The sequence below is a fragment of the Glycine max genome, chromosome 6, assembly GCF_000004515.6.
Source record: "Glycine max cultivar Williams 82 chromosome 6, Glycine_max_v4.0, whole genome shotgun sequence".
Classification (NCBI taxonomy): Eukaryota; Viridiplantae; Streptophyta; class Magnoliopsida; order Fabales; family Fabaceae; genus Glycine; species Glycine max.
Genome location: NC_038242.2, coordinates 49,995,172 through 50,014,313, shown reverse-complemented (window position 1 = coordinate 50,014,313; position 19,142 = coordinate 49,995,172). Strand labels below are relative to the sequence as shown.

Here is a 19,142-nt window from a genome sequence, read left to right as displayed (position 1 = left end):
CAAAAAGAACTTAAATAACAGCATGAAAAGGGCCACAAATGTCTTTCACCAAACAGGTACCTAGAAATGAAGAGAAAAACTGTTGCTATAATAATCCCTTCTTTTTTCCTTCCATTCCTCTGCATACCTCAAAAATCCATGATGTGCTAAATTGGAAAGATACAGCATCTACACAGCTGATGTGCCTTTACAAATATTTTTAATTTGACACATAAAAAAGAATAAATGGATGCATCATGCTAAATGAGTAGCCAAAAATCCCTCAGTAAACAAAGAATGCTCATGGACACATCACACATGGTTATAAAATTTAGGGGAACAATATAATGTGCAATTTTGTTTCCCTTAATTTCCCAATTGTTCAAATTATGTTGCTCACCGGATCTAAAATTGTAAGGAAGGTATAATTATTGATTTGTATAAATTAGTAAAGAAAAAAATGTATAAAATAAAAATTAAAAAAACATAAAATGTAGTAAAACATTTTATGTTTTTAATTTAATGTGAATATTTATATATTTTTTTCTTTGTCAAGCTATACAGATTATAGTGATACATTATACCTCCATTATATTTTTGTTAATTATTGAGCGAAATTTTGGGACAAAAGACTTAATTTGAAACTCTGCAATACACATTATAACTTGGTATACTTTAATTTTAAAATAAACAAAGAAATTATAACAATTTAAAGGTGTAAAACTATTTTCTATTGTATATTTTTATTCTATAAAAAATAATAAATTTATCATTTATCATTTATTTGTGATTGGATAACAGTAAACCTAGTTTACCATGATGCCGTGCATATTTATTTTCTCAAAAACAAAAATCAAAACTTCATAAACCTTATTATATAAAATAAACCTCACAATATGAACAAATAAAAACTTAATATGCTACTTTATTATAGAAAAGAGAGCAATAGATAAACCAAAGGAACCATCAGGAATGTGAACAAGCAGGAGGATTGATTCAGGTGTTTCTTCTGTTTCATATTTGCCTTCCAAATCTTCGTGGGCTTGCATGGACATTTTTCAAGACTTGCTCTTTGATTTAATTAATTTCTCTTTTCTGTATTTGGTGTGGTTCCACTGATCTTCATAAAGAATTTTCACTACTCATCTCATCTGTGAGGTATAGCTTATAACTTATTTAATGAATAAAGGGGAAGTTTTTTGTTTGGTTCATACTCCACTTCATATTCCAGAAAGAGGGTGCAAACGTGTTTATATACACACTAGGGGAAAAGAATCACCATGCGCCTCATTGCCTCTCCATGCATGTTTATTTTTTAAAAACAAAAATGAAGGATAATGGAGGTTATATAACAGTAGATAATCTGTATGTGAGATTGTTATAAGGATAACATAATAATATACGAATGTAATTGTAAGAATAAAATGGATATAAAAATATGTATATCAAGACTTTTTATAACTTTTTATTATAACTCACTCACTATTCCCTTTAATTTATATATAATTATATATTATAAATATAATGCCAGATTTTTTAGCGGGATAAAATACATAAATACATAATCTCTATTAAAAATAATCTATTTTTAGTCTCTTTTTTATTTTATATTTAAGATTAATTTTTTAGTAATAAAAATAAACGAACTACAACAAATTTTAGAGAGACTAATTAAAAATGTTTGACGGAAAATTAATGGAGGATTGATGTCTTCGCAATTTTTTTAAAGAGACTAAAAATAAAAATTAGCATCTACAAAAGTTGAGGGAATAAAAATTTTAGTTAATCCAATTTTAAATTAATTACTAATATATTTTGTTTTTTATTTTAAATTTTTATTTTCTTTAAAATGTTAATTTGAAAAGAAAAAAATTGAACAAAGACAAACAACTATAAAGAACTTTTTCTTCTCTCCGCAAATAATATATTAAGATCTTATGTAAGTTTGGGAAAAAAGTTGATAAATTGTATCTTAAAAATACATATAAAAAATTAAATAATGGCCTAGCAGATAAATACATTTATTTTAGGTTTAAATATTATTTTTATTTTTAATAAATATTTAATTTTTATATTTATTCTCTAATAAATTTTTATTTTGCGTTAAATTCCTAATAAAATAAAATTTTTATTTCTTATCCTTCATATTTTGTTTTGATTCCTTATAAATTAAAAAAATTATGTTTATTTTTTAATAAATTAAAATTTTTTGTTTTAATATGTATTAATTAACAAATGAAAAATATTTATGATTGAACAAACATAAAATTTACTAAGTATTTATTAAAATCAAAACATATTTAAGCTCTTGTTTTATTTTTCTGTTTTATAACTATTGGTTAGGATTCTAAAAAACCTTATGGTTAGTAGGTGGCGTGGCAGAACAGGGTACACGCGGGGGATGATGAAGTCAAAACAAATCCAATCTCAAAACTCGGAAGAACAAGATACCTGTAATTTGTTGTTGAAAACTGAAACCATCAAAACAAAACAAAACAAAACAAAAATCTCACCACACAAGGTTGTATACTTGTACCACCAAAAGCCACATTCGTAGTGTTAATTAGTACTTGGTGGATTCAATCTTCACTCTCATATTAACAAATCAACACAAACATGAGAGGTTGTGCCACTGATGGGGTGGTGGCATGGCACAGAACACTGAGAAAAGCATTTCATTCCTTTTGTTCTCCAACTTCTTGTATTTTTGGCCCCAACCTCCCTGATGTTTGGGTTCCCAGAGAGCACACACCCCCTCACACCCTTTTTCCAGAAAGTCTCCAATGTAAGTTCTATGATGTTAATTTGAAGTTCTATGATCCTTTAAAGCCTCTACTTTGGTCAGTTTATATTAATATGTTTTATTTTTTATTTTTTTTGCTTGTTTGTGTCATGTGATTCCTTTAGGGGCTAATAATGGTCACAATGCTTTGATTCTTGAGGGAAAACCAATTGCTAAACAGATAAAGCTTGAAGTGGCTGATGAGATAAGAAGGATGAAGAGTGGCATTGGGAAGTTTCCTAGACTGGCTGTGGTTTTGGTGGGTGATAGGAGGGACTCTCACACTTTCATTCACATTAAGTTGAAGGCCTGTGATCAAGTTGGCATTGAAACAGTGACTTCCCAGTTGCCTGAAAACTGTGATGAAAGTGAACTGCTTGATGTTGTTTCCGGTTTCAATGAGGACCCGGATGTGCATGGCATTCTTGTGCAACTTCCTCTGCCTCAAGTAATTTATTTACCATTTTTCTTGTTTTTATTTTTTGTGAATCGGGGTATCCCTCCCTCGGCTTTCGGCCGAGGACTAATCCATTGATGTATTGAGATCCATTTAAGGGAGATTCCATTTAAGGGGTTGATCTTAGCGATTCTTTTTTTTTTTTTTGTTGATATAAATTCTAAGATTAGGGGACATGTACAGTGGCTTCTGAGCTCATAGAGGACTTACCTTTACCTCTCCTCCAAAGAGAGGAGTGGGAATTCGAACTTGGAACATGTTAGATGCGAGATCTTGTGTTGCTCCACCAGACAACTCCTTGAGGGTGCTTGATAATTAAGGCTTATTACTCCCTTTGTTCCTTTTTATGTCTTATAAATAAGGTTTTTATGTAGAAATCAAGAAATGCAATTAGTTGTGAGGTTAATTATTTTACCCTTTCTTATTTCTACTCTACATGTGTAAATTAATTAAACATTAGGTGAAAAGTAAGGGTATAATTGATAAAAGAGTAATTAATGATATCTTGAACTTGCAAATGACTGATAAATGGAAACAAAATTTTACAAAAATCCGACAATTAAAAAGGAACACAGGGAGTAGTAAATATGATTATGGACATTTTAGTTTATCTAAAATCTAGGGTCATTGAGTAAGATAAATATGGTAATGATAGATTCATTTCAGTTGAGCTATAAAATGCTTAGTCTCAAAGATATAATCATAAGATTTTTGGCATTGTTGGTGATTTAGTTTTGTGAGGTGGATGTTGATACTAATGCCTTGGTTATTCTAACATATTTGATGCAGCATTTGGACGAGGAAAAAATTATCAATGTTGTGAGTCCTGAAAAGGATGTGGATGGCTTTCATCCCTTAAATATTGGAAATCTTGCAATAAGAGGAAGAAAGCCCTTCTTTGTTCCTTGTGCTCCCAAGGGCTGCATTGAGTTGTTACTTAGGCACGGTGTGGAAATCAAGGGGAAAAGAGCAGTGATAATTGGAAGAAGTAAAATTGTGGGGTTACCCACTTCCTTGCTATTGCAGGTAACGTAAATGTTGTTGCTTAGCGGAATGTCTCAATTGCTAAATGGCTGATTGTTTTATCATCTTTTTAGTAGAGGCACCACGCAACAGTCAGCGTGTTACACGCGTATACAAAGAACCCAGAACATATAACTTCTGAAGCAGATATTGTGGTAGTAGATGTTGGAGTCCCCAACATAGTTCGTGGCAATTGGCTAAAGAAAGGAGCTGTGGTGATTGACATGGGAACAAATCAAGTTAAGGTAATGATTTTTTTCTTCAGTATTTTAGTTGTGCCAAGGTGTGCTATGATGTGAGGTACTACAAATTTTTATGTTGTTATTTCAAGAACTTGGTGCTCTTTCCAAATGAATTATCATGTTTAAAAAGCACAAGATAGAGTTTGGAATAGACAAGAAACTAAGACTAAAGCTATTGAGGGGAAAGAGTATAAAATCAACACAGTAGAAAAATAAACCGCTGATACTATAAGGTAGCCATAGCCCCCATTGCAATAATTCAGCATGCTATACTGAAGGTCCATTATGAGCCCTCCAATAATTGTTTCAAGTATGCTTTTTATAGCTGCAGTATTTTGAATATCTTTTCACAGGAATGACAGGATCAATAGGTTCATCCTGTAATCATTTTGCCAAGTAGTACTTGTTTGACTTTTAAAAATTCGTAGAGCTTTATTGTATGCTGTAAAAATTAGAAAGCAAGAAGACTGCTAACATAGCTTTAAGATTTTATGGAGTGGGATGTTCCCATGTTTGTGATATTCTTTTTACTGGATTATTAGATTTATGGATTTCATTAGAATCTCATTTACACTTTTCACTTTGATTGTTTTTCAGATAAGGTTATATAAAGGATAATTCTTAAAACAATCCCCATACTCTTCAGAGTCATGGTGCTCATTTTTTAAATTTAACTAATTTGACATGTCACAGTTTCTCAGCATGCCTACGTCAAGATTCTGTAATTGGCAGTAGTGAAGAAAACTAGATGCACCAAGCCCTGTTGATTGTTATAAATTTTTTTATTAACCTCTGTTGAGGCTACTTAGACTAACATTCTGATAATTGATTAACAGAGGCTGAGAGGCACTACTGACTATGATTGTATTTTTATATCTGGCTAACAAAGAATCCTTATGGTAACATTTAGGTACTTCTATGGTAAAAAAAAGTAAAGTATGATTACTATAACATAAAATATGTCCTTGTGGAAGTCACAGACTAAGTCATATCTGGGATGGGAATGAAGTTTTTGCACCCAGCTTCCAATACAGAAATTTTAAGTATATAAGATTTCTTGGCAAAACTGAAATGCCTAGGAACAGAAGTAGGTTAAAGTTAAATAGGTTTAAGAAGCTTGTCAAAGGTATTTTTGCCAAATGAAGTGTGGGAAGAGAACTTTTCAGGGACAATTTAAGAAAGTACATTAGGTTAACAGATAACATACTTGACATGCATAAACTGTGATGCCATGGTATGAAGTGTGGTTAAGAGAACATTTCAGACTACTCATTGATTGCTTCATTAGTGTACAAATCTATATTTATTCTCTTGATTGAATGATTGAATATTTTACCGAGCTTGTGAGCCAATACTTCAAATCAAATTCATTGCCAAATTAATTCATTACAATCACTATAATGGTTTTTCATTGATATTAAATCCCTTTCTGTAGTTGTTTGTTATATACAAATACCCATCTTTATTATGCTTGACCAATGCACAAGCTAAAAAGAAAATGGATATATGTGGGTAAAAAAAATGTGACATTATTAGTGAAAAGATACTTTAAGTGTTACATAGAGGTGCCAAACTGGGACCAGGATGGACCTCATTTCATATGCACCTTGTTTCAAAACACAAAAAAGAAAAAGCAAACAAGCTGAAAATCTATGGTAGAAACTAGCAAAACAGAAGGGGTAGCTCCTTTTGAACTTATTATTATCCTAATGCATTTAAATACAATTTGCAGGATCCCAGCGGCCACGGCTTTTGTGTCTCGGGAGATGTTTGCTTTGAAGAGGCGGTTAAGGTGGCATCAGCCATTACCCCTGTTCCTGGAGGCGTGGGACCGGTTACAATATCGATGCTCCTCTCCAACACCCTTGATTCTGCGAAACGTGCTTTTGGAATGGTTTGATTAGATGATGTCTTTTCTCCAAAGTTCTATAGTGGATCTTCCATCTATATATGCACATGAAATAGGTTTGCCATTTGTCATGCTATTTAAGAGAAAGTGACTCTATTTTTAATTTTTTATCGGCAAATGTTAATTGCTAGTTTGTTAGTTTTTGTAAGCAAGAGGGATCAAATCCACGTCCTTTCTCTCCTACCCTTATTTCTTAACCATCCAACCAACCTTATATCTCTGAAAGTGACTCAAAATTATTATCCCAATGCTTCATGAGCATACAACATTTTCTCTGCTGGGGCGACTAACTAGAGCATCTGCATGTTACTTTCTATATAAACAGTATTTGTTGAGGCGAGCTTGCTATATGATTGATTTATTGCATTGCGAGGATCTAAATACACCACACAGGATCTGCAAATTAGTCTTTTTCGCTTCATTGCTTTGCAGTGCAAACACCCCTCTTGCAACCAAGAAAGAAAAAGGAAGATGCATTTTCTACTGTTTTGCTCATTAAGTAGAAACTGATGTAGAATTTTGTGTACATGGTTTGTACAGCTATTTGAAATGCACTCTTTGCGGCATCTCTTTTATGGATAGTTAATTAACTTTTATTAAGATTGAGTGAGGAGGAATCAATGGTGTGCATATGCACACTCGTACACACACTGATATTACTTCATTTATTTAATTGATGCAATTAGATGCTTCAGAAAATGAACATATAAAGAATTTCATTTGGTCCTTTGTCTGGCTCTCAGCATTATTCCTTGGCAGTGGTTGCTACAAGTATTTGTATTATAATACTTCAATGAAATGTATATAACAATACTTTTTAAGTTGTCATAGGCATGGAGATTGTGGAAAGAAGGTGATCCAACAGAATTGATTGATGATTGTTTCGGGGAATTGAACGTTATATCAGAAGCCTTACATTGCATACAAGTTGGTCTTTTATGTCTACATCATCCAAATGATAGACCTAACATAAAAATGTACCTATGGTTATACATAAAAATGAATTTGTGAAAATTCTATGTCCATAACTTGTTAATAAGTCATTATTACATATATATATATTTATTAACTATTATACTTTTTTATAATTTTTTATATATTAAGTCAAATCTAAATATTATTTTCTTAAAATAGAATTTGTGTAGAACAATTCAAACCTTTTAGATATTTTAAGATTAAAAATTACTTTTTACTTGTAATCAATTTTTTCAAAAGAGTTATAAGATTGACTAGTGGTTAAAAGAGAAAAGGGAGAGAAAGAGGTCTTGAGTTCGAATTTTTTCCCCTAACAAAATAACTAACATTTATCGATAAAAAAATTGTCAAATGTTGAACATAATTGTGGTCATTCTTTTTGAAAAAGATAAATCAAAAGGTACCAAATCACAATATCACATGCATGCTCATACATTCACCTTCACGATTCCAATTATCAAGATTCTAAAGAAAACGTTTGAAAGGATTAAAACATTAGAACACAACTAGTTTCATGCTCTGCTAGAAGCTGAGGTAAACTTGTAGGTCACGTAAGCTCCCAATGCCACAATTACAATAATTGTAGCACCCTGTTTGCAACCAAAAGCTTTTCTTCATCAGCCAAATTCTCTTCTCCAATTTTTGTGACAACCTCCGAAGCCGAAGCAACTACTTCTTTGATTCCCTTCCCTATTGTGTAGATTTCATCCTCTTCAGTCCTTCTCTTTCCTTTGTCATTTATGGTGGTGCTGGAGGAGTAGAGGAAGAAACTGTTTCCTTTGGTCTTGTTGTCTTGATTTCTCTTTCTTTCAAAACCACATTGTGATCAACATATTTCTGATCTTGCTTTCTTCTCTCATGAAGCTTCTCATATTCTCTATCTTTGTTTTGTTTCTCCTTGACTTTTTCTATATATGTTGTGATGTCATTTTGCTTATTGCCCTCTTCATTCTTATATTCTATTTGCTTGCCAAAACCCATTGTTGATGTGGGTTTTGGCTCAATTTCCTCATGACCCTTTTGATATTTTCCTGTTTCTTTTCTTGGGGTTGAAGCAATTGCAGCCTATGTTCAACTTGTAACTGAAAAGTAATAACTCTACCTCTACATGTGTCTCATCAATCTTCCTCTTTTGGTGGCGTGTCATCTTCAACCCTGTCGCACCCTAGAAAACCATATGTGCAATATTATAAATTAGTTCAATCATAAAGGGAATCCATATTTTGAAATAAGAGGTTAGACATAACAGAGACAGTAAACACCATCCAAGATATTAAAATGAAGAACAGCCAGTACAAAGCACCAACAAATGTATACTTAATTCCTGCCACCAAAATGAACATGACTATTAAGTTTTTTTCCAGTACAAGTCGTTAGGATACTAAAGTTTTTTTCCCTGTCCACCACCACATACCCCCCAAATGAGAAACCAATGAAAAGAAAGGATTTCAATTTAGATTTTAGAATAATAACCAGATATTCTAAAAGCTTAGTTTTAAACATAACACAATGGTGTTATTTGATCCATGTGGCCAAGCCAACCTAATGGAAAAAGAATTTTGTTGTTATGTTTGTAAAACAACAGATGTCTGGACAACATTATCACTTTTTCTCAGTAAACCTCCTCATCCATCCTTCTAAACATAAATAGATGAGTCCAAAACAATGCTGCTGTGCAATTTGGAGAATATATAATCATTACCTTCTCCTCCACTTTCTCATCAACAACAGCCTCCACAGAATTAAGATCCAACTGGTCAAGCTTCACCCACTCATCAAGCCTCCTATTGACTGCAAAAATAAAGAGTAAAAAAATAACTATGCAGTCAGCATCTAAGCATCCCTGCCTACCTATAGTAAACAGAAGTTACAGAACAAGACAACTTAAAAGGAAATTTCTGAACATTATTTCTGAATGGATATTTAGTACAAAGGTACAAGCTGACAAGCTGAGTGATGATGCAAAGGAGGAAGATGAAGAATAAGGTCCGATTTGACACCGATGAGCTGTGAAGGAAAAAGGCAGATTCATGACTTACCAGCATTTCCCAACTACTAAATCAGAAACCAATTTTAACCAAACCAACAAAATAAAGGCAGATGAATCAACTCATTTCAGTATCAGCATTAATAAAAGCTCATTATTCCCCATTCATATGGCCATAAAGGGGGTCTAATGATCACTATGTTGAGCTAGTGAACATTTTCCTTTTTAATCTTTAGTAACATCATCAAAAACAACACGAGCACACAAGTTACAATTCTACTTTAGAATTTCGTATGCCTCAATCACCAAAAGACTACCTATGACTTGTTAAGATATATAATTCTGCTATAATATCGTAGAGATTAAGATATGATTCTGTTTATGATATGGTAGAGATTAAAAAGATAAGATAACTTATTTCTAAAAAAGTAGGAAACTTTTATCTTATCTAGTAGGATTATATCTCCAAGATTTAGATTAGATATTGATTAATCTTTTCCTTTTTACTAGCTTATCTTTTCTGTATAGGCACAATATTTGAGTCAATGAATAAGATGAGAGAAATACACAATTTTTCAGTTATGTCCTTTAATCTCAACAACCTTTAGTACCAAATGTTAGAAATTTAACCCGTGCGACAAAGCATCATCTAACTAAACATTGGTTTTTAATATGCCTCACAACCATTAACCACAATTCAGACTATCAATCAGGGTGCATCAAAAAGAGAAAATGATAACATCATTAAGCATTTGCAAACACCATACAGTAAGTCGCAAATGCAGATCCTAGTAAAGCAATAAAAGAACCACATAATCAAACCTCCTAAAGATTATATAGAGTAGTATACATCCACGATGGAGCTTAACAAAATACAATGCATAAATAGTTAACAGTTTTTGATATCACTCTCTCTTGGAAAACTTCTGAATAATGATAAGCCTATTGAAAGAATAGTGTAGATTTAAATAGGGAAGAAACTATCGAGAAAATTGATAATCTAAAATCAATAGAAGTGTATGCCAGTTTTGTTAAACAGAGAAAGCAGGTATAGGAATTCCTGCAATGTGAGCTTGGATGACCTCTTCTCTTCAAAATCTCCCTCTTTCAGAACACCCAAAACCTTGTCCTTGAATTCAGATTGCACCTCATCTGCTTCCCCATCCTCAACTTCCATTTCATCATCATCTGCTCCATCATCATCCATCTCCATACCTCGATCATCACCAAAACTAGAGAAGTCCATTTTAGCATCCACTTCCTTTAGTGAATCTTCTTGCCCAAGTTCCAGTGCCCGCACAGTCCTATAGTTTTTTTCAAGCAAGGAGATCACACTCTTCTGCCTAAATATCGAACCAAGTGTTTTGTTCTTCCTGTTAAAACAAATCCGCAAAAACCCATCCCACTCCTTTTGCTTAACTTCAATACGGGGTTTCCTGGGCTCAATTCGCACCACAGAGGAATCCACCTTGGGAGGGGGCCTGAAGTTGTTTCTTCCAACTTTGAGGAGGTGGAAGACTCGAGCATGTAGTTGAGTGTTGACCGTGAGACGACAATATAGTTTATCACCGGGCTGAGCAACCAGTCTCATGGCAAATTCTCTCTGGAACATTATGATTGCAGCCCTAAAAGCAGGTTCGTGCTTGAGTAACTTGAATGTGAGAGGAGAAGATATTTGGTAGGGAATGTTTGCAACACAAATGTCAAAATAAGGAAGTTCAGTCTTCAACACATCACCTTGGATAACCTGTAACCATGGAAAAATAAAACATAATACAACAATATACTAGGCAAAACAAGAACCAGTACACTCAGCTAAACAACATAATTAGACATTTCCTGAACAGGGTCCATTTGGGTAAACTCCATGATTAAGACTCTATTCAGATAAATTTTTCCATGATAACTCACAGAAAAAGAAAACAAGGTAAAATGAATTCAGTTCACTCGCAAGTTAAAATCAACTTATGCAACTTTAACATCTATGGAAACCCTTTCATCTAACTTCTCTAAAAGCTAAGGGGCATAAATGTGAAAAGTTTAATTCATTTTACATTCTTAATTCCTTCTCTGATAAATGCTTAAGAAAAAAATTCATCCAAACAGAGCTTTGAATTTCTTCTCTTAGTAGTGTTTATCCATATATACATAGCCCAAGTTCTAAGCACTCTGTGTATTAGTTAATTCTACAATGGAAGGGGAAAATTAGGTAAAATTATTTTCATACAAGTAAGTTGTCTTCATAAGCTATGCTAGTAAAAAAGCCTCATTGAAAATAAGCTATCCATGGTTTTGAAAAAATAGTCGTGACAGTGATTTTGGCTGGCATTTGTCTGCAATTTCTCGCAATATCGAGGATTGTGACCGCAACTTAAAACCTCAAAGCTATCATAAGCTGTTTTTGTGAACTCTCCCAAACAAACACTAAGCATCTATGTTATAACAAATAAGTCATAATCAAACTCTTCTGAAATGTTCATCATATAAGCAATCAAGAGTTTTATCATATAAGCAATTATATATAAGTACTTTTATTATCGAAAAGGAAACAAAGTTAAATTGTTTTGGATCAATGGCAACCGCATTGGCGGCATTTATCCCCAATTTCATGCAGTATCAGGGATTGTGACAAAACCACAACCCCAATTTAAAACCTTGAAGCTATCATAAGTTGTTTTCCTAAAAATTCTCAAAAACACACATAAGTATCTATACAACAACATAAGTTGAAATAAGTTGTAAATAAACTATTCTGGAAAATGTTGCTTTTTTCATACCGTGAGGCGATTGGAGTGAGGGGTACCCTGGAACCGTCTCTGGAGCTCGAGAACCATCCGGGGATCGATCTCGACGGCGATGACCTTCTTGCCGGCTTCGAGAAGCTTCTTCGTCAAGTTACCGGTCCCGGGACCGATCTCGAGGATGACGTCGGTGCTCTTGACGCCGGCCTTCTCCACAATGGAATCGACGAGCAAGGGGTTCTTGAGAATGTGCTGACCCTTTGATTTGTGGAACGATATTCCGCCTTGGTAGGGCATGTGCTTCTGCTGCTGATGGGGCTTCCCCTTTTCCTTCTTCGCTTTACCTCCCGCCATTGAATTGAAACCAAACGCGCGTTCTCGCAAAGGCACTGTTTGTTTTTGTTCAAGTTATCAAAGCAACAACGTTAAGAAAAAAAAAAGTGATTTGAGAATGAATGAAGGCGCGAATATGAAGTGGGGTTTTGCTGATGCTTACCAGAGAAGAGGAAAATCTGTGCAGCTGCAGTCACAACGAGTTTGATGAGTCTGTGCGGCGCTGCGGGGAAGAAGAATGAGACTTTAGGGGTTTTGCTCCTTCTAATATATATATATATATATATATATATATATATTAAATGTTTTGTTGAATGAGTTCTTTGATTTAGAAGAGACAAATACGCAGGAGAGAAATAAAATAGAGTATAACAGACATATGTTCTACAATATAAAGTATAAAAATTTTCTTGTATATTATATCTTTTCTTCAAAACAAATAATTTGAGAGGTGGTTAGTATTTTCATAATTAAATATTAAAATAACTTTTTAAACGATCTAATTCTAAAAAAACAGACAATACAAAAATCAATTTTGGATTTTTATATGAAGTTTAATAGTAAATTTCATCACATAATTTTTAATATTTCAAAAAATTTTATTATCTAATTTTTATGCATTTTATTATTATATTGATAATAAAGTAAAACATTATTTTGTTTTTTTCTTTATTTTTTTTGTTGGCATATCAAAGGTGGTAAAATATAAAAAAATTTAAATTTAAATAATAATATTTATAGAAAAAAAAACTTAGATGATAAAAATGTAAGATAATATAAGTTGAAGGATAAAATTTATAATAAATTTTTATTATTATTATTATTATTTCTTATAAGTACATTTTGGTTGATCTAAAATAAGCTGAATTTAGGCCGGTTAAATTTACTTATTTAATTGAGATAAAAAGATAATGGTTTAAATTTTAGAGGAATAAAAATTAGAGAAAATATCTCTTAAGAATAAAAATATACCATTAAACTCATGTCGGTTAAGTTTTTTAGGTCCTGAGATTATTTTTGACTGATGTCAACTAAATTTTTTTTCATCAGGTTATTTTTTATTATTATTGATCGCAAAAGCAACCTAAATTAAATTCTCGCAAAAATATAGATATATATAGTTTCTCTTTTTCTTTTTCAATCTCTCTACCTAATTTCTGTCTCTCTCTCTCCTGTATTTGTCTTGATTCCGATGCGAATGGTAATTGCAGAAACCCCAACCCTCCTTTCCTCTCCCTCCTCCTAGATCGAGTCAGGTTCTTTTCGTGTTTCTTTCTCATTCTTTTTTTCTTTTTCTCTTTCCCAATTTTGTTTTTGCATTTATCGTTTTCTGACACAATGAAATTGTTTTCTTAATCAACTTTACCATCAATTACCCTTTGAATTTTATGATTGATTTGGGTTTGTTGCAAATTCTCCATCTTTTTTAGTACTATGATTCTAGGGTTTTCTGCAATTTCTGAGCTTGATTAGTGGATATGTCATTGATCAGTTGGAGGATTTTTGTGTGGGGGAGAAATGGGATTGTATCAATTTCGTTTTTTTTCTCGTCGGTTTGAATTAGAAATGGAAATAAAGTCGTTTTTCATTTTTGGGTATTGATAATTCCCGAAAAAAAATGCGAAATTCGCATGCGCCTTGATTGCCACAATTGATTTAGTCGTTGCAATTGCAAATTTGAAAAAAAAGATATACCTTTTTTTTCCTCTTGGTTGTGTAAGTCCCTTGCTGGGAAATGAGTTGTGGGATTGCCTTCACTGGGTTCAGGGTTTTCTATTATGTAACCTTTTTTGACTTGTTTTTGGTAGCATATTAACTGATCACTTGTTCATTCTTTCTCTTTTAGGGTATCCTATTTTATCTGGAGACCTGACATGGTAAAACAGTAACATAACTATGTTTTAAGCTGATTTATAGACTTTGCCCTCTGGTAGCGATTTCGGCGGTTTCTACAGTATTAAGCTTTGTGGGTCTGCAGTTTTTCACAGACTTGTCTTTGGATAAACTTACATCAGATAGACTGATCGGGTGGAATTTAATTCACTTGGACAATGCCAGCCAAGACATTGAGTTGCCTTTGGGTTTGTACACCACCATAGGGCTACTGGTGAATTGCATGATCAATGTATTTATCCTTCTCAATCTTTGCCTCAAGGTGAGTTTGTTGTCCTTTCCCCCCCAAAAAAAAGAGAGGTGAGTTTGTTGTATTGAGCAGTAGTTACTAATATTAGGAATTCATGGATTGTACCAATTTATGATGTTAATTTGTGGTTGCCTGTATGTTCACCCTTCTGGCTGAGAATGCGTACAATAATAGCATTTAATATAGCTGCATTGTTAACTTTATTTCAGGAGTTTATGCTTCGTTACAAACTAAGATATAAAGGGGGAGATATTTAGCTGTGAAGTCTTAACTAAGATGGCCACGTGCTTAGGTGTAATTTGTTGTTGTTTGTGTTTTTCCTATTTTGGGCTAGTGAGTTGATACAAAAATAGGATAGTGTAATATAGTTCCTGAAAATTGTGATGGTCAACTATCATCAATCTTTTTTCTGCCTGGGATTTGGGAACATATTTTATTTATTTATTAGAAAGGTGTAATAGCAAAGATTTACACATTGTTCAATTTATGCTGCTTTTGGTTTCTTCTTTACTTTCTAAGTAATCTTGTAGGGTAGGGTGGTGTCCATGATAGTATAGATCCTGTTAATTTCTTTTATCAGTTAATATACTTCTTGCTATTTATGGGCCCTCTTACCACTTGCAGGCTGTGTTTTTCACGGAGTTATATGCTTCTGAAACTCGTAAACTGGTTGAAAGTTTCATTAATTATGTCATTTACAAGGTTAGCGTTTTTCTGTTTTGCTGGTTTCTGAAATGTGTCACTGTGACTGTGTGACTTTTATTCTGGTTATTTATTGACAATGAATGTTACTAAAGTATATGTTTGTTTAGAATCATTTTATTATGAAGTCTATTGTGCCTAATTTATGGATGGGAGCTACTGCATTGATTGAGCATCTCTTTTCTCACCTCTCCCATTCTTTTCTTTTATGGAAGATATAATTTTTTGTTGATGTGTCGGTTTATCGTTTGCTCCTAAGATTTGTTTTTAAGCAATATTCGATTAGTTAATTCACATGATATTGCAAGTGTTTCTCAGATATCTGGATTGTTGAATCTGTGGAGAAACAAATCATATTGTGACATTTCTAACCATAAGTGGCATAGTAGGTCGGAATGTTTTTTCTTTTGCTGGCCAGTTTGATGTGCTAGGATGCTAAGGAAAACATCTTTATCAATATCATCATCATCAAATTATCCGCTTCATTTTTTATTTTTTTTACTTTTGATCATTGCTTAATGGTCAAGTGTAATGACATTAAGAAATTATCAAAGATGAAAGTGAAAGTTAATCCAGAGCTTTTGCAGCTATCAAGAAGTGGACTTCAAAATGTGGAGGGAAAACGGATTCATGATTTCTTTCTGACACTGGCAACCTGCAACACCATTGTGCCTCTTGTTGTTGAGTGTTGACACACCTGACCCTGATGTCAAGCTGATAGATTACCAAGGAGAATCACCAGATGAACAAGCACTGGCTTATTCTGCTGCTGCCTATGGTTTTATGCTCATAGAACGAACCTCTGGCCATTTAGTCATTGATATTCATGGATAAAGACAAAAGTAAGTTGAATCTTGTTTTTAATACTTCTTTATCTTTCTCCACAAATAGTTACTGACAAACTTCATATTTGTAGCTAATAGTCTAAGAGTGTTGTTTAAGAAGATAGGAAATTGTGTCTAAATATTTTTGTTGGATTTTCTTGTCTATTTTATTAGTAACCTATATATATGATAACTGGTAGAAGTAAGTCTTGATTCTAGAATATGCTGTATACAATTTTGGTCTTTTTCTCCCCTGGCTCTATAATTATGATATAGGAGTGCACATAGTAAGTTTACTTATCTTGATGGTTAGATAATAAGCATGAGATGAAACTCTCTAATGTTGTACAATGGTGATTTCTCCTGCTAACAAAAACTAACAAATTAACAATTAACATTTTTTTCATCAAGAAAAAAAAAACAATGGTGATTACTCTTTTTTTCTAATGAATCATCCCATTATGAGCATTGCAGGTTCAATGTCTTGGGTATGCATGAATTTGACAGTGACAGGAAGAGAATGTCAGTTATATTGGGGTACCCTGACAATTCAGTGAAAGTTTTTGTCAAAGGAGCAGACACATCCATGCTTAATGTGATAGACAGGTCATTCAAAATGGACTTAGTAAGAGCCACTGAAGCACATCTTCACTCTTACTCTTCCATGGGTTTGAGGACACTTGTTATTGGTATGAGAGACTTGAATGCTTCAGAATTTGAGCAATGGCATGCATCCTTTGAGGCAGCAAGCACTGCTGTGTTTGGAAGGGCTGCAATGCTCCGCAAGGTTTCGAGCATCGTAGAGAACAGTTTTGCCATATTAGGTGCATCTTCCATTTAAGATAAGCTGCAACAAGGTGTGCCTGAATCCATTGAGTCTCTAAGGATTGCAGGCATTAAAGTATGGGTTCTGACTGGAGACAAACAAGAAACTGCCATATCCATTGGCTACTACTCAAAGCTCCTAACAAGCAACATGACTCAGATTACAATCAATAGCAAGAACAGAGAATCATGCAGAAAAAGTTTGCAAGATGCCCTTGTCATGTCTAAAAAGCTCATGTCGACATCTGGCGTTGCCAACAATGCTGAAGGAAGTTCCCATGCGACTCCAGTAGCCTTGATTATTGATGGTACCAGCCTTGTGCATATTCTTGACAGTGAACTTGAAGAACAGGTTAGTTTAGTACTTTAGTCCCATTAAATCTTGGATGGTGTTTACAATGTACTTTATTCCTTGCTGATTTTGGCTACTTCTTCTGTTGATTTCAGCTATTTCAACTTGCAAGTAGAAGTTCTGTTGTTCTATGTTGTCGTGTCGCTCCGCTGCAAAAGGCTGGAATTGTTGCCCTTGTGAAGAATAGAACATCTGACATGACACTAGCCATTGGAGATGGTAATTGATTTTTTGTTAGACCTTGTCATTCCCCTTCAAAAGTTTGATAGCAATAGAAAATATTGAGTAGTTTTTGGCTGGTCTGATTTATGTTCTGTGGTGTAATAAATTCCATTATGCATGTGTTACATTACAGGTGCTAATGATGTCTCAATGATTCAAATGGTTGATGTTGGAATTGGCTTCAGTGGACAAGAAGGTCCAAGCTGTAATGGCATCTGATTTTGCAATGGGGCACTTTAGGTTTTCAGTTCCTCTCTTATTGATACATAGTCATTGGAACTACCAACGGCTTGGTTACATGATACTGTACAATTTTTACAGAAATGCTGTCCTTGTTCTTGTCCTATTTTGGTAAGTTACAATCCAACAAATGTTTGTGTGTGTAGCTGATTTTATCATACAACTTCTAATTATGCCACAAACTTCACCTTCAAAAGTTTTTCTTATTGGGTGGTGTGCTTTGAAGCCTGTATTTCATTCAACCAACCCTATGATTTAAAAATAAATAAATGGCTTTTATGGTTCTTTTTTGGTGGCTTTTGACTCGTTCAATTTTCTCCTAAAGTATGATAATAATGATATTTTTCTCTTTTTGTCTGTTAGATGTTTTCTTCACATTTCAACATGTTAGTAATCTGTTATGTGTATGTGTTTTCTAGGTATGTACTCTTCAGTGCCTTCACTTTGACAACTGCTATAAATGAATGGAGCTCTACGTTATACTCAATGTTAAGCCAAGATACATCTTCCATTGCTATTTTAGTCCTCTGAGTGAAAACAATAATTCATACTTCTGTATTATTTACACCCAACATATTTCTGTATTTGTCTAAGTGACTTATTTTAGTTTTTAAACCACAGAAGAAGAACAAGATTAAAGAAAGCTTGATGAGAAACCATTAAAAAATATCTAGATCTAAATTACTCATATTTGGTTTTCAATGACATAGTTTGGTACATGGCCGACCTCAACTAGTAGGATAAGGCTTATCTCATGTTGTTCTATGAGTTGACTAATCATGGAGAAAACCATATCCAATTCATAAGATATTCTCTGTTGCCTTTGTGTGCATTGAAAACCTTTCCAATCCTATATTGCTTCTGCTTCTGTATATAGAGACTAACCTTGACATCTCCTTAACTTTGCAGGGCCTTCTTTGATGCTGCAGGAACTGGATTGTTCTGGTTATTGTTGCTTGGAATCATAGTAACAGCATTGCTTCCGCATTTGGTTGTAAAATTTGTTTATCAATACTATTTTCCTGATGATATTCAGATTTGTAGAGAAGCAGAGAAGATTGCGTATGACAGGGTTGTTGAAAGTGGACAGGTAGAAATGCTTCGTATCTCAGATAATCCATCAAGAAAAGTGATCTTCTGTCTTTTTTTTTCTTTCTTATGCATAGTTCCATATTCTTTTGGCTACTTGAGAGTATATCTGTTTATTACCAGATTTCATTGGTTGCTATCCGAAGGATAGAGGTTTTGTTATCACTGCAGAGGTTTGTTGTATCTTCATTCTTTTGTATCATAAATTTAACATGTTGTAAATTAATCTTGATTACAGCAGAAAAAGAAAAAGTTGATTGCATGTTACAATCCTTGCCTCCTTGATGATGTTGAATTTATCCCTTCATTCTGTTGAG

The 19,142-nt window shown here is 33.4% G+C and overlaps 2 protein-coding genes and 1 long non-coding RNA gene across 8 annotated transcripts; 2 read left to right on the top strand and 1 right to left on the bottom strand.

The window, feature by feature from the left end:
* The first annotated feature begins 2,421 nt into the window (after positions 1-2,421).
* On the top strand, positions 2,422-6,958 carry LOC100817362 (bifunctional protein FolD 1, mitochondrial). Its single transcript, XM_003541310.5, has 5 exons — positions 2,422-2,764; positions 2,887-3,209; positions 4,008-4,244; positions 4,319-4,486; positions 6,216-6,958. The coding sequence occupies exons 1-5, from the start codon at positions 2,596-2,598 to the stop codon at positions 6,381-6,383; spliced, it is 1,065 nt and encodes a 354-aa protein (XP_003541358.1). The 5' UTR covers positions 2,422-2,595; the 3' UTR covers positions 6,384-6,958.
* An 825-nt stretch (positions 6,959-7,783) lies between these two features.
* LOC100786901 (ribosomal RNA small subunit methyltransferase) lies at positions 7,784-12,701 on the bottom strand. Of its 2 annotated transcripts, XM_041016771.1 has the most exons (5): positions 12,592-12,701; positions 12,132-12,484; positions 9,298-11,101; positions 9,070-9,158; positions 7,784-8,532 (listed from the first exon to the last, which is right to left on the bottom strand). In XM_041016771.1, exons 2-3 carry the CDS (start codon positions 12,447-12,449, stop codon positions 10,361-10,363), a joined length of 1,059 nt encoding a protein of 352 aa, XP_040872705.1. In that variant the 5' UTR covers positions 12,450-12,484; positions 12,592-12,701; the 3' UTR covers positions 7,784-8,532; positions 9,070-9,158; positions 9,298-10,360. The 2 variants fall into 2 exon arrangements, with proteins under 2 accessions (XP_040872705.1, XP_003542423.1); XM_003542375.5 differs by having other exon boundaries at positions 9,070-11,101.
* Positions 12,702-13,498: 797 nt separating this feature from the next.
* LOC100817895 (uncharacterized) lies at positions 13,499-19,092 on the top strand. Of its 5 annotated transcripts, XR_001388845.3 has the most exons (9): positions 13,541-13,684; positions 14,275-14,583; positions 15,196-15,273; positions 15,861-16,115; positions 16,572-17,274; positions 17,370-17,493; positions 17,630-17,847; positions 18,156-18,224; positions 18,646-19,092. It is a non-coding gene; the product is annotated as an uncharacterized lncRNA (long non-coding RNA). The 5 variants fall into 5 exon arrangements; XR_005892123.1 differs by lacking the exon at positions 18,156-18,224 and having other exon boundaries at positions 13,499-13,629; XR_005892124.1 differs by having other exon boundaries at positions 13,543-13,684; positions 18,156-19,092.
* Positions 19,093-19,142: the final 50 nt, after the last annotated feature.

Bases quoted from the DNA above. Each gene is read 5' to 3' on its own strand.
- LOC100817362 (XM_003541310.5), top strand. From the start codon at position 2,596: ATGAGAGGTTGTGCCACTGATGGGGTGGTGGCATGGCACAGAACACTG. The intron at 2,765-2,886 runs GTAAGTTCTATG...TGATTCCTTTAG, and splicing joins TTTTCCAGAAAGTCTCCAAT to GGGCTAATAATGGTCACAAT. The intron at 4,245-4,318 runs GTAACGTAAATG...TCTTTTTAGTAG, and splicing joins CCACTTCCTTGCTATTGCAG to AGGCACCACGCAACAGTCAG.
- LOC100786901 (XM_003542375.5), bottom strand. From the start codon at position 12,449: ATGGCGGGAGGTAAAGCGAAGAAGGAAAAGGGGAAGCCCCATCAGCAG. The intron at 11,102-12,131 runs GTATGAAAAAAG...CCATGGTTACAG, and splicing joins CTCACTCCAATCGCCTCACG to GTTATCCAAGGTGATGTGTT.